At 44.2% G+C, this 15061-nt stretch overlaps 1 protein-coding gene across 1 annotated transcript; it reads right to left on the bottom strand.

Annotated features, from left to right (window-relative positions):
• Window positions 1–3802: 3802 nt before the first annotated feature.
• LOC118847806 (ETS translocation variant 3-like) lies at window positions 3803–14856 on the bottom strand. The gene is made up of 5 exons (XM_036756433.1): window positions 14609–14856; window positions 12628–12690; window positions 11766–12003; window positions 10487–10602; window positions 3803–5039 (listed from the first exon to the last, which is right to left on the bottom strand). Exons 2-5 carry the CDS (start codon window positions 12671–12673, stop codon window positions 3859–3861), a joined length of 1581 nt encoding a protein of 526 aa, XP_036612328.1. The 5' UTR covers window positions 12674–12690; window positions 14609–14856; the 3' UTR covers window positions 3803–3858.
• Between the last annotated feature and the right edge of the window lie 205 nt (window positions 14857–15061).

Here is a 15061-nt window from a genome sequence, read left to right as displayed (position 1 = left end):
GAGAGAAAAAAGACAGCACATTACGGACTAAAGCTCCCCAGTCTTCATAACCCTAAATGCTATCTGACACTGGACACTCAAACAGATGGAATCCCAACATGGACTCAGCAGACGTTATTTAAAAGTATTTTATTTAACTTTTTAATTTTGAGGTAAAATACTTTTTTCTTTCAACTTCCATAACAAAATACAGAGCTATCAGATACCCCTGGAAAAAATATGTATATTATACATATATTTCTATAACATTACATCATATATATATAATATATATATGCAAAATTCTGAAGACTTTATAGAAAGTGGAACATCTAAAAGGCACTGCACAATGGAGTTAAGATTACTTACATTTTTATGTACATATACACACTTTATTCTGCTTAAGTGGATACACCTAACCAAGTCACCTTCTGTAAGTGAACATGTCATTCACAAATCCCTGCATCACAATTCTAATCAACTTAAAGAATATGCTTAAAGGACTCAAAACAATTTTCAATTGGTAGTTTTCTTTTTTTTCAAAAAAGAAACTAAAACCAGAACAGTTTTTAAAACAATCAGATTAAAATGTTTTCTTTTTAAACCAAAAAGAAAAAAATCAAAACAAACACCATGTAGGATCTGTAAGACAAAAAGTAAAGTTATTCTTGCTTATAAAAAGAACAAAACAAAACAAGAAAAGCCACAAAACATAATTATGGAATAAATAAAAAATAAGGGATAACCAGCCACTGGACTCCACCTGCCAGGTGAGAAGTGAAACCTTGGCTATGGTTTTTGTTAATGCTTCTTAGGTTTTTCTTGGCCCACTGAAGACTAAACTAAGGTATGGTAACTCCCTGTGTTAATAAGATGGAGATGAGGGTGGAGTGGGCCTTGGTAAAGTGTGTGTATTTCACCCCTAACCCCCTTAAAAACAGTGAGCTATTTGATGAGGATGGATGCCGTTAAGTCTCTTCTCTACAGGATTTTTTCCTAAGGCTATAAAAGCCCACTGCTCATAAGAACATACTTGATTTGTTAATACAGGTGGATGTTGAAATGTCAACAGATTTAAACTTGTCAAAGTTTAAACATTTGGCACAATGGAATTTGGAAAAATTATAAAGTAACAAACAAACAAAAAACACCCTTGTTTTCATTTCTCCCTCCTCCACCTGCTGCTGCTAGACATTGATGTCACTGTCGTTGGCTGGGAGGAGTCTGGCTTATAACAGGCAGGGCTGAAGTGCTACAAAGAGGTTAGGAAAAGGAGGTTCAGAGTCCCCTCTAGCCCTAGCACCACAACCACCACCTTCCTGAGGACCACTTCTAACATCAGTGACGTCAGCATTGCCTGACAACCTGAGTAAGCCCAAGTTTGGCTCTGAAAAAGGGACCATCCTAATCCCAGCACACAGTGCAATCAATAAACTAACAGGCGGAATGGTGATCATAGAAAACAGATTAAACACCAACAGGTTCATAAAGCCAAACAACAATTTTCATGGAGTTGAACATTTTTCTGAGTGTTTTTCAAGTGTGAAATCAGTGAATTTTTGTTCAAACAGAAGCAGCATCTAGGAATTCTGGCACTTGGGTTCTAGGGGGTTAAAGATATGCATTATGGATTTTTTTTAAAGGCCTCATGTTATCTATTCCTGAGTTCATACCGACACCTGGTGGCCCTCTCTAGGGGATGTGGATATGGGAAAGGGGGATGGCCAGACAGCCTCCTATATACCAAGTAGCATTGTGCCCCCTTGCCCCAGTCCCAAGCATGCCTTCCAATTCAGAGGTAAGTCAAGGTGCTAAGAGAAGAAAAAACCCACAATAGGTACCAAAGGCAACCTATGGGATGTCACTGCCAAGAACAAGGGTCCCCTTGCAGCCTGGCCAGGGCCTCATTGATCAAGGCTCCTTCCTGAGGAGTGGGAAAGTTCAAGTCACTTACTGATCTTGATTCAGTTAACCGGGTGCATATAAAATCAGGATGGCTCACTGGGAGATGAATCAAGATGCTGACATTAATCCAAGCCATCCCTGGAAATCTTAAATCCAAATAACACCCACCTGTTCCAACCCTTTTCTTGGCCTTTCATATCTGGTACTCTCCAATAAAAAGTTTTTAAAAGGGAAAAAAACCCATTTTAAACACATCATCATACTATATACAGCTGAGTTAGGGTGGGGTGGAGCTAAGCTTTTCCATGCTTCTCAAACCCTTATTACCATCTTCTTTAACCATCCCTGCAACATTGTCCCAAGTTGATCTAACCTCATAGTAGTGTAACTTCAGTTCATACACACAGCTACTCAATTTCCCTTTCAGTCATTGGCTTTTCTTCCTGGTCTTTGCCTTATTTTCCTGGCTTTGCGAAATATAGACTTCTTACTCCTTTGGAGGAGCCACTGAAAACATTCTCCAACGTGGGGGAAAAATACTTCTCACTGGAATTTGGAATATAGGCTAGGCTAATCAATGCATCACAATGAGAACCAAAACTACTCTAGATAATGGGCACGTGGCAAATATTTTATAGTTACACTGGGACAGAAAATCTCTCTTATCATTACCAGGCCTTTCCTTTTATTCTCCCTGTCATCTGTATTTCTTGCTGTCTCTCCACCTCCTCTAATTTCATCATACATCTACTCACACCCACATCAACTTTCTGCATTTTAGAAGATATTTCAGCTGTCCTTGCTCCTCACCATTCTGCTTACCACCCTGCTCCTCCCAATCCCAATAATATCAAAGATTGGGATGGAAGAAGGATAGGGAGGAGGGCTAAATCCTCGCATGTCAACTGGAAAACCCAACCATATTCCAACATTCCTGGGTTATCTGAAAAGTTGTCTGTGCCCTTCTACAGGTTGTGCCAACAGACCCGTATATTGTAAAGTGTATTAATTAATATTAAGGCTTGACTTAAAGAAAATGTTAAGAGAACCAGACACGATGGAAAGACATTTTCAATAATGCTGTCACACTTCTAGGTGAACTCACAATCATACTTCACTTTAACTCCCTCAAACCACAACTAGAAAGGAAAAATGAGGGTAATTCTTGTCTCTTGTTCCTTAAAGGCATCAGGCTACTTCCTCCTGCCCTCTTCTTTCTTCCCTGAAAGAGAGTTTACAACTCCTCATGGCTTCTTTAATAGGTAGGGTAGGTGAAAAGTCCTAAAGAAACTAGCAGCCCTTCCAGAGGGCAGAGCTTCCCGACAATCACATAGCTGCTGCTGTTGCCCCTCTGCCCTGCTCTAATCTGGCTTTACTTTTCAGGGTTTCCTGAAAACTGTTTAAAAAAGAAAAAAATTCACACCTGACTCCCAAATAAGACTGTGAGATTTCTTGCCCCTCCCTTGAAATAATCAAAAATGGAAAAAAAAAGTTTTTCCAGGCTAAATCTTAAGAATTAATGGTCTCATTGTTCCCACCCCAACCCCTTTCTGTTATGTTTCCCTCTACATAAAAAGAGGAAAATTCATTAATGACTTCTCTATATAAATACAATAGAAAACCAAGTTGTCTGGGATCCCCAGCTGTCCCTATCAACATGACCAAGGTGTCTTGGTCTTTTGGGAGTTTCCTTATCAAAAGTCCAAGCCTTACCAGGGGATAGAGGCTCCCTCTCCCTCCCCTATTTAACCCTCCCCAACCCAACCCCCAACTTAGCTTTTCACATCCTGCTAATTTACAACAAAAAGATACCCCTCCCCTGCCCCAAAACATAAAAATACAAGAAGTCTATTTTCTAAAATGATCAAACCAGCTTAATTCCCTCCCTCCCTCCCCACCCCCCACTCTGCAACCTTGCTACATAAATACATGTATTCAATTATAGTATAAACAGCTCCCAATTAATTTTCAATACTAAGCATCAGCAGCGGCTGCTGTGGCCACCCCCCTGGGTCCAGCAATGAGGGGTGGAGACCCAGAAAGATTCCAGTGAATCTTGCTGCTCTCACTCAGCTCTCTGGCTTCCCTATCACCATTCCATCTTCGCTTCAGCCGAAGCTTTGGGGGCATCAAGGCATCCTCTTTCTTTTCAGGGGCATTGGGCTCAACCACTGCCAGGGCATCCTTACCAGGCCTGTCCTCACTACCTTCACTCAACTCTGGGGTCTCTTCACTTGGGCTACTGTGGGGGACCAAGGACCAGGCTGGAGGTGCAGCAGGGCGTGCAAAGAAGGTGCCCTCCTCATCTATGGTCCCACTGGGTACAGAGCGCTCTTCCCGCTGCTGTTCCTCCTTTTCTCTTAGTGGCTGCTCTTGGTTCTCAGGCTCTCTGTCTGCAGTTTGTTGTTCCACCTTGATCCTTGGAGGGGTAGGGGCCATGGTAGGAGTAACAGTAACTGCTGACTCTTCACTGCTCTCTACTCTTTCCCGGTTCTTCCGCCCAGCAGGTGGTGGCTGGAGCTTAATGGGAAATTGGGCTGGCTCCTCTGGATGCATTTGGCACTGCAGGGGTGGAACCATGAGCCCAGGATAGCGAGGAAAAGTCCGGGGACTTAGATGGTAGTTTAAAACTGAACAGGCTTGCGAATGCAGGTAGTGTTTCATTTCATCAGGATTAAAGGAGAAGCAACTGCTACCAGTGAAGGGGCTTAGACCTGGAGAAGGACTATAGGAGAAGAGGGTTGGGGTAAGGGATAGAGCTGGTGATATGGGGACATTGAGGACACTTCCACGGCCTGGCAGTGGAGAAACAGCAAAAGGACTGTGGGGGTCAGGGTATATCCCAGGCCTGGTGAAAAGAGGAAGCATGATGTCTGGCTTGCGCTTCTGGTGGCTAATTCCTCCACTAGTGACTGAATTCCGCGAAGTCATGAGATCCATACCCCTATGCCACTCAGTGGAACTGTCCTCCAGCTCTGAAATCTCTGCTTTTCGTTCACTTGCATCATTCAAGGACTCCTGCCCAGAAGGAGCTAGGGAGCTTGTGGAGAATCGGCCTGGCTGCACATCATTGGTGGGGGAATGGCTGTCCAGAGGGGGAAAGTGGAAACGGGAGGAGGCTGTTGGTACTGGAGGGGCACTCTGGGGTACTACTCCTGGGAAGGGGAAAAATAAAGAAAAAGGAGTTTGGTTAATTAATTGCATCACTATTTACTTATGCTACATTATAGCTATATTTTGTAGCAACAGGAAAAATCATTGTTGAGATTAGATGCCATAGTACCCACTTTTTCCTACTATCTGCTGAATTAGGTATTTCACCCAGTTTAGTTGCAGAGTTCCTTGTCCACCACATTCACAACTCAACTGAGGAATCTGGCCTGCAATTAAAGTTAAATCAGGGTTGTATTACTAGCTCCTCCTCCCCAAACCCAATGGAAAGTGAGGATGCAAAGATCTTGTGTGTAATCCTAGGTAGATGCTAAAGGTGTCCCTACCTGCCTAAACTCCGCACCCAGCTATTTTTCTTGTGGCTATTTCTACCTACAAGGGTCTAGAAACACCATCCCTGAAGAGGAGTGCTTCGAAGAGCCACATACCCTTCTAATTCACACATGGGTGGGGTATTTGAACAAGACCATATTTTTAAGAGAACACAGATGGGAGACCTGGAGGAAAGGTGTCAAATTTCACTAACACAAGTTATTGAAACACTTTTGCTCATGAGCTGAGAGCTACCACATGAATTCAATACTGATTCCATTGTGGATGCTTTCGGTTTCTATAATTCTGATGATATACCAACTACTCCTTTAGCAAGTTCTATCTGGCAATCTCCATTCCTAGGCATGCTCTACAGAGGAGCGGAAGAAGACCCAGCACATGCTCCCTTTCCCAAGTTTGCCTGCAGCAACTGAGCTGTTAGTGGAAAAGCCAGCACAATGTTTTTCACTTCTACCTTTTTCCCATAACGAACTGCACACCAACTTCTTAGCAAAGTCTCCCAGCATAAAAACCAATGGTGAAGGAAAAAGTCTGAGGATGGGTCAGTAGCTCTAAAGCTACTAAGGAGTGTGGTTCCCACTAAAGACCTTGGGTATCACTAAAACCCCACCAGCCCTGAAGCAAAGTAAGGAAAAAAGTGAGGGGATGTATGGACACATGAAGAAAGAGTAAAGGGATAATTAACAAGAGAGAAAGAGAATCCAGTTATACATGGCAATAACTCTATATTTACATAGGACTTTAATGTTTAAAAAAGGATGACCTCATACAATCCTATGTTATATAGTACAAATATTATTATTTTATAGATGAGGAAATCTGCATGTCAGAGTTCGAGTAGTTTGCTAATGGCCACAGAACTAATAAGCTTCAGAACTAGGATCTAAAGTCAATAAAGGTATGGAAAGGCACCATCATTAATCAGTCATTCTGTGGCTCTGGTACCAGGGACATTAAGTGCAGACTAGGTAGAATCATATAGGTACCCTTTATTAACCAAGAGGCCATACAGCTCCTTCATGATGGAGCCACCTAACATTACTCCTTCTTCAATGGATAACAGCCTTCTAATTGGCCTCTTGGCCTTCAATTTCTCTCCTCTTTAGTCCATCCTTCACACAAAGGCCAAAGCACACATCATGCTGTTCCCTTGCTTGAAAGCCTTCAGTATCGTCCCAGTGACACTAGAATAAAAAACCAGACTCCTCAGATGGCACTTCAAGCCGTTAACAATCTGACTCCTGTCTTCTCTAGTGTACCCCACATTCCAGGCAAACTGGACTATGAACTGCAGAATGTTTAACATTCTACCTCCAACTTCAGTGCCTGGAATGCCCTCTTTTCCTTCTCTCTACCTCATAGAATTTAGCTTTCTTCAAGGTTCAGCTCAGGTGCTACCTCCTCAGCGAACTCTCTCCCAACCTAAATTATCTTTTATTTACTGATCCGTATATACGCTATATTCTCCAATATAAACTCTTTGATAAGCAGTTACTGTCACACTTGTCACTACATCCCCAGCATAATTTTTTTTCTCCTGATCTGGACTTGTCTGTGTAGGGAACTTGGACCCAAGTAGGAACCTCATGGTATAGAAATAATGCAGATCCACTCACATATGACATAATCTTAAGAGAATGGCCTGGGGTACTGAGAAGTTAAATGACTTGTCCATGTCAAGTCAGTCATGTCAATGAGCACGGTCACATTATCAATAAGTGCCAAGGCAGGCCTTGAATCCAGGTCTTCCTGACTCAAGGCTGGTCCTCTACTATATCAAGGTACCTCTTGCCTCACTCACAAGTAGGCATGTAATAAATCTAATGTGGAAACTGCATCTTAGTGAAGCAGAAGTTGCACATGAAAAAGTCACATGTTAGGTGAATGCCATAGTTTTAGAGTAAAGCCTTATTCCATGAAATTTTCCCCTCCCACTGCTGAAAGTGATCTCTTTTTCCTATGAATTCCTAGCCAACTTTGTACATTTCCTACCTTTTAATAAGATTTGACACTGAGTTATACTGTAAGTTACTTATGTACATGTACACAATTCCCCTGATAATTTCTTAAGGGGAGAGCCATGTTTTACGTACTACATCCGTCTTACATCCCTTTGAATAACTAGTTTGGTGCCCTGCATGGAGAACGAGCTGCCTGCATTTAGGAGGTATTTAAATATTTTATAAGTGAATGAAGCCCTTTTTATTAAAGTGGGGATAAATATCGGTAGTTTTCTACCTTCTAGGAAGGTGTATGATCACCTCATGATCAATTTAATCATTTCTCTGCCTGGCATCCTACTCATTCAATAAAGGTTCTATCCTGTTTTAATGTCTTTTAAAGTACTATCAAATCTTCTGCCAAATTTCAAAACATAAAATCAACTTTGGGGGCCAGCTTCTAAATTATAAGTTCTTTGAGGGCCAGGGATATATCTTACTTATTGTTGTACTCTTCCCTTCTCCCCACCTGTCCTGATGATCTGCACATAGTAAATGTACAAATGTTTGCTGAATGGAACAAATTATCCCTTTAGCTCTGACTTGTAACAAACATCACCTATACTTATGTTTCTAAGCAGTTTTTGTTTACCTAACTTATTTCAGGGTAAATCTCCCAAAGGCTAATAATTTTTCTTTCGTGTCACCTCTGATGTTGATACACATATTTGATTTGAGGGTTAGAGAACAAGAAAAAGCCAGGACAGACGACAGTACTTAAATAGAGCTTACATCCACATGGCTGACCCTGACAAATCTTCATCTGGGGACTGTGGCTGGAAGAATAATGAACTGGATGGTTACGTACTCAAGTCTGGTACAGAAGGAGATACTGAGAGATGCTAAGGAAGACCTTCTTGATGAGAGCTTTGAGCTCATAAGTACCTTGAACTCAGCACCCCAAGATTTCTTTTCCTTTAGGGAAGAGAGCCCATAGAAATCTTAAAGAATTCTAAGACTATCAAGTTAAAAGGTACCTTAAAAACCACAGATCCAAGGGTTGAATTTATAGAGATGAAGAAATAAAGCTCAGCAGCAGCTTAGCACAGTGCCATGCACACAGGTACTTAATAAATGTTTATTAATTGAGAGTGTTTTATCTATAGCCAACAATTCAATAAACATTCATTACTGTGCAGAGCACTGTACTAGAGAACCCAGGTTTTCTGATTCCTAGTTAGGTACGCTTTCCAAGCTTCCTTGAAGCCTTGGAAAAGACAATCGCAAAACCTCATTGCCCCTCAAATTACATAAGGCCTATAAATGGGGCATGGTTAAGAGCAATTTCTAAACAAAATCATGCTTTTGTATAGGATATTGTATCCAGGATAGCTGTCCATGCCCAGGTGCAGCAACCTGAAGCAATCAGGCACTGTGCCCACGAGCTGTGCTTTGCTTCATGACTTGTCTGTGACTTTTTGGTTAAGATTTGAAAGGCTTTGTATTGGTGGGAAACCTTCATATACCTCAATCTAAGCAGTTCGATAACTCCCTTCTACTTCTGCCAGTCTACTGGTTGGGGGAGACTATTATGGTTCCCTTTCAAGACCTCAGAAAATGCAGGTGACCCCTAAGCCACCAGGTGAAATTGCCTTACGGGGAATCCAACTCTTGATCTGGGTTGCTGCTTGTACACTGGCTTCAAAATAGAACGTGGTCTAATCTAGAACAGTTTTGTCAGTGAAGATTTGAGGGAAATAAGAGATTTGGAAAGAGACTGACTTGGAGCTTATTGGTGTGATTCTAGGTCCAGGGAGATCCAATCCCCTTCCCCACCCAAACCAGGTGCATAAGGGAGGGGCTAGAGTGAGAAATAGAGGAAACAAGATTCCAGCGGCCAAAACAGGTTTGATTTCCTAACGCCTCTCCCCCAGGCATAAGGAAAGAAAACAGGTTGTAATTAGAGAGATGCATTCCAATACCAACTTTTTTTTTTAAATGCATGCCCCAGGGACAGGAGGGAGTGGCTAGCAAAGGGGAGATGGAACAGTAATGATAGCAGCGTCAGGCTAAAACTGCCCTAACTTGTTGTGTGTAGTAATTACAGATCTGCAATGGATCTTGGCATTCTATTCTCTCTCAGCCACTCCCGGTTCCAATTTTTCAGGTCTAGAACAAACTTTACTCTGGGAAGTTGTATTACCTTCATAATCAAGATCAGTTTTCCTTAGCACTGCTACCCAAGGCAACAAAGTTGGAAGTTGATGGAATGGCCAGAAACTGTTTAATTACAATTTAATTTGTAGGGTAGTGGTACTATTCTCATCTTTGGGGAGGAGTGAAAAGCCTTTCAGTTTTCAACTCTTGGGTCTGCCAGATCTACAGAGGGAAAGGGCCTCTGAGCTGTGCCAAGCCAGGTCCCCATAGACAGCTGTTACCTGGGCTGCTCTGAAGGGAAACTCTACCAAAGACTGTGTGTATCCTGGGGGCCCTGGGGGAAGAGAAGCCATGGAACCCAAACAGCTCAGGCTGCCCTGCTTTCAGACCCCCCCCCCCCATCAAAGACTATGCTTTTTACTGCAAACATGATTGAGGCCACTGTGGTTTTGATTGTATTCACTTGATAAGGTAACTTGGTAGTTTCAAAGAAAATCGGAAGTGTTTATAAAGGCTCCAGTTGCTATTGAGGGAGTTAAACAAGTTCTAGAGTCTGTATTTAAAAAAAAAAAATCAACATAAATTTAGGAATCATCTTCCTTAGAGAACACAGAACCAGATCTCTAAGAGACCTAGCACTTGATAAAATAAGCTTTTAAAATCGTAAGAAAGGGCAATCATCTTTAAAAAAAATGCAGCCTCTGGTCAATTATATCAATGTTAGTACTATGTACTATCAAAATTTAAAATACACAGTTGACCTTTCTATTAACAATAACAATTGTGGGGAGAATGTACTTTTTTAAAAGGTGTGTTGGGATGCACCTGCTATTGTGAAACAAAATGTTATCAACACCTTTTTAAAAAATTTCCCAAAGAAAATAGTTATGAGAAAGTTCTAAGTGTCCATTGCTTCTGAGTTTCCCTTAGAAGTGCTAGTATTAGACTTAAATTTCATTTCAGTTCACATTCTTTTCTCCACTCAAAAAATTGGTGCTTACCATTGGGCCGAATGTTGATGAATGGATAGTTGGGCATCACCAGCTTGTTGAAGTTAAACTTATAGGTAAACCTTTTGCCTTTTGTTTTATGAAGGATCCTCTTGTTGTAATAGTATCTGTGAAAACAAAATTATGCCTATTAATGCATCTTCCAGCTCCCCAAGTTTATGTTAAAAAATTTCAGGTAATCAAAGACTCATGTCATTTCGAATGGGGGGGGGGGGGGCCAGCAGGCAAAAAAGTCTTTGTCCCTTGACTCTACCCTCACTTCAACCACCTTTCCCCATCTCTCCAACCACAGCTCTATACCCAGTTTCCTTCCTGTTCCCACTTTGGTCAGAAGGCTACGTTATACATACACTATCTCTTTTTTGTCTGCCTTGCCCAGGTGGGAGCAGACAACCTGAGGCACAGAAACTCACAGTGTGGCTAGTTGGGAGGCCTGTAACTTGGGGAGAGGAATGCAGGATTGTTTTATGGTGACAGGTCAAACAATGGTATATCCTGATCTGGAAAACAGCAGCCAGCTTGAGCTGCCTTAACCTCAAAGATTCAAAGGATCTATAGAGCTCAGACAAAGCTGGCAGATAAACATGTGGGTTCAGGGTCAACAAAGGTGAGGGACTAGAGAACTTTTAAGAGTGACTGGTACCTTCAGCCACTTAGTACTAGACAAGTTATAAATTGCCCTTTAGACCCTGAGGGATAAAAGATCTCTGAAATTGAGAGTGACAAGAGCAAATCTAATAAGGAGGAAGTTCACACAGATCAACCTCTGGACCTCTTGGAAGGTCACAACCAAACAACCTATGGATTAACAAGGACAAAAAACGTTGTTCCTGGATAGCTGTCAGTTGAAGCATAAGATAACCAAATCAGCCCTCCTTAGCCTCCTCCTGAGAGGTCAGGAAGAAGAGAAATAACAGATAGGCACAATACCAAACACCCCATAAGACAGAGCTAAGTAATGCCCAGGTTTATAAATGAACTCCAATCTTTATTTCACCACACCCTCTCGCCCACTGAGGAGAATTGGTTGCCTGTCAGGATTTAGTGCCAACCATGTTGGAATGTCCTCCTACAGATACCCACAGATATGCTTTCTCCTCTCGTACCTTCACTACTTACATTCAGGTGTTCTTCTGCTCCCACTCTGAAGACATGAAGGAATTTATCTAGCCAGTTGAGACCTACTAATCCACAAGATGTCAAGTCTCCCATAGTCTGATTGCCTCCTAACCCAAAACATCACAAATACAGGTCATTTTCCCTCCCTCACCTGAGGGCCCGGCTCAGCTTGTCATAGTTCATCTGTGGTTTGCACTTTCTTCGGCCCCAGAGGCGGGCCACTTCATCTGGGTCCTTGATGACAAACTCCCCATACTCTCCCTGCTGCCAGGCAATGACATGGCGGAACTCCTCCTTCTGAAGCAGCTCCAAGATGAAATGCCACAGCTGGATCTGCCGGGAGCCTGGGGAGGACTCCGTTTTGTAGGCCCAGTCAGGGAACTGGTAGCCTTGAGACCAGAGGGAAAGAAAAGTATAAGACTAAAGAAGTCAAGAGCTATTTAAATACCAGCACCCCTACTCACTTTACATTCCACAGATCAGGATGCTAGAGTGCTGAGCAAACATACCTTAAACACCTTTTCAGACAACTGGGACTAGTCCATTAGGGAATAAGAAGGGACAAAGAAGTTACATGTCCTTATTGCAATCACTAATTCCTGGAAAAAACTGGCAGCAAAATTCAGGTGTCCTAATTACCCATCCTTTCTTTGTTACTAAATCCTATGCCTACATGATGTGAGGGCATTAAAGTTCATTAAAGGGACATGGAATGAACACCCCAGAAATAATGGAATACTTTCTAAAAAAGAAAACTATTACACCCCTCTCTCAAGATACTAACATTGGAATTGTGGCTCTAAGAGGAAAAAGTTTCTACAGTCTAGGACAAGGGTGTGGTGAACAGACATGTTAAACACACATCCATAGGAAACAAGCCTACAACTGTCCTAGCAACAACCACCCAGCCAAGAGGCTGTCAGTCACGGTTTGGCACTTGGTGTGGACAGAGCCCAAGTGGAGAAAACGGGAAACCACCAAGTGACATTCCCAGTAAACTAGAAAAGGCTCACCTCCACCTCCTTCTGGCTTTTCCACAATGCTGCAGCCCGCTTTCATTTTCTCCCTCCTGCTGACTGTTAAAAGAGACACAAGCCACAATTACTTTAAGAAGCTATTATCTTGCCTAGGTTTATTTGTATAGTCTTTTTCCAACTCTCCTTTTCCCCATCTTTCCTGCTCCCAGCATTAGCAAGTCTCTTTCCTCCAAACTTGTCACCTCCAAACTGTTAATCCCCAAGTCGACAAATGATGGTCCCTAGGTCATCAGCTTCAAGAGCCATAATTATCTCTCACCTGACTTTAAACCACAAAGTGTAAACACTGTCTTTAATATTTGCTTTCTTCCTCCTGACCGGCCCTTCAAAAGTAGAAAGGGAAGGCTAGAATGAGACGGGTCCAAAAAGGCAGCCAAAACAAGTCAAACAGTTTGTCTTCTATTACTAGACAGATCCAGATGCCAAGATACACAAGCCTGAGCTCACCAGATGTACCAGTTTAAGGAAAGAAAAAAAAATCCAAACCCTTCTTATTCCCACTCAAGAATGCACATCTGATTTTGATTTCTTCAGCTGGATTATGTGAGCATGGGGAAGGAGAACTTCTCCTAACCAGAAACAGCCCCCTCCCCCTCAGAAAAAAAAATACCCTGGGATACAGGAAGTAAACACACCACATGTACAGTCACTCAGCACCAGGAAAAAAAAACGATATATACACACTAAGATTTGGAGATGGAGTGTAAATAGTTCTACATTTTCTCCCTTTAGCATTAAGGGAAAAAAAGGGACATTTCTCAGCATCTACTCCCCAACAAATATGAGGCTGAATTCATTTGGCTCTTCAAGGAAATTTCCTGATAGTGCTTGGTTTTTAAGTACCACTCCTCCCTTACCCCTCAGGGAGGAAGGGGAGAAAGTGGGGAAGTGGAGGCAGAAGGTAATCCATTCCCGAAGGAAATCCATATGTATAGGTTTAGGATATCACCAATCCCAACACACACATCAATCAACACACAGCACGGGCCGAGGCCAATAGAAGTATAGGTGTCTCGGTGCCCGGAGAGGTGGGGTGGGGGAATTGGGTGTGGAAATCCTAATCATACACATTTTAAGATGACTTCCTAAGGTACTCAAAAACACCAGACTTTCAATTCTCTCCTCCACCCATTTTAAACTTGCAGAATCATTACAATAGATTAGAGGATGTATGACAAAAAAAAGGACTGACACTTTTACACACACACACACACACACACACACTCTTCCAGCACCTCCCCCCTCCCCCATCTCCATGACTCCCGAGTGTGGAAAAAAGTAATTTCCCCAGCCTTCCGGCAAGCTTCGCTGTACAACTCTTAACTCCCTCAAATCCCTCCCTAGCTCATCTCAAGACCCTTTAAAGGGTCTGGGGATCTCCTTCGACAATCGCCACAGCCAAGACAATGATTCGCCGATGACCTGCCCAGGAAGTCCCCTTACCTGACACCCCAATCCCTCCCCCTCATTCCAACGCATACCTTCATCAACTGCTCGGACCTCCCTCCCTAACTTCCAAACTTCCCTTCACAGCACTCCGAGGCTTGGGCCGCCCCCTCCCCCAGCTGGCTGTCCCCAGCCTGGGGGGCCCCTGGGTGGGGACTGACAGGACCGCGCCACTCCCCTCCCCCCAGACCCCAGGCTCCCTACTCCCGAGCCTCCTCCTCTGTATGACGGGGCGCAGCCTCGGACCCCCGCCTCAGACCGTGGGGGTCCCGCTGCCCGGGCCCCGCGAACTCCCCACCACCCCCGGCGCTCCCGAGCCCGCGCGGGGTGAGGCCCTGCTGCTTCGGGGGGGCGGCCTCGGCTCTGGACCGAGGGCGGCAGGCGCAGAGGAAGGCGCCGGCCCGACGGGGGGCGGAGAGGGCGTCTCGGCCCCAGGGAGGAGCAGGCACGGAAGGGCCCGGGAGGCGGCGGCAGCCAGGAGGCAGGGCCCCCAGTCGGGGCCGGGACTCACCTCACTCCTCCGCGGTCCGTCTCGGTCCCGTCTCCTCGGCGGCGTCTCCGGCTCCTCCTCATCCACCCCAGCAGGAAGTGACCTTCCCGTAGGATTCGTCACTTCCGCCCCCTAGCCAGAAAAGCAGGGAGGAGGCCGTCCGGAGAGCAGAGGCAAGCCCCTCCCATCTTCCTTCACAGCCTCTCGCTTCGGTCCCCTTCGCCGCCTCCCCCAACCTCCGCCCCGTCTCCCTTTCCTTTCTCTTCTCCGCAGACAGCGACTTCCGCCCACACTCCGCCTCTTCCTCGCCGCCCAACCCCATGCTTCCGCCCCAGCCCGGGTGCCGTGCGTCATGATGCGGGGGCACGTTACGCACGCCTTAGGGGGCTGGCGAGACGAGAGGCAGACATCGGGCGGGGCGCGAGGCCGAGGGAGGCTCGGCGGGGCTCCCTGGGGAGTAACGTAGGCATCAGG

This window comes from Trichosurus vulpecula, chromosome 4 (genome assembly GCF_011100635.1).
Source record: "Trichosurus vulpecula isolate mTriVul1 chromosome 4, mTriVul1.pri, whole genome shotgun sequence".
Taxonomy (NCBI): Eukaryota; Metazoa; Chordata; class Mammalia; order Diprotodontia; family Phalangeridae; genus Trichosurus; species Trichosurus vulpecula.
This window is presented reverse-complemented; position numbering and strand designations above follow the sequence as displayed.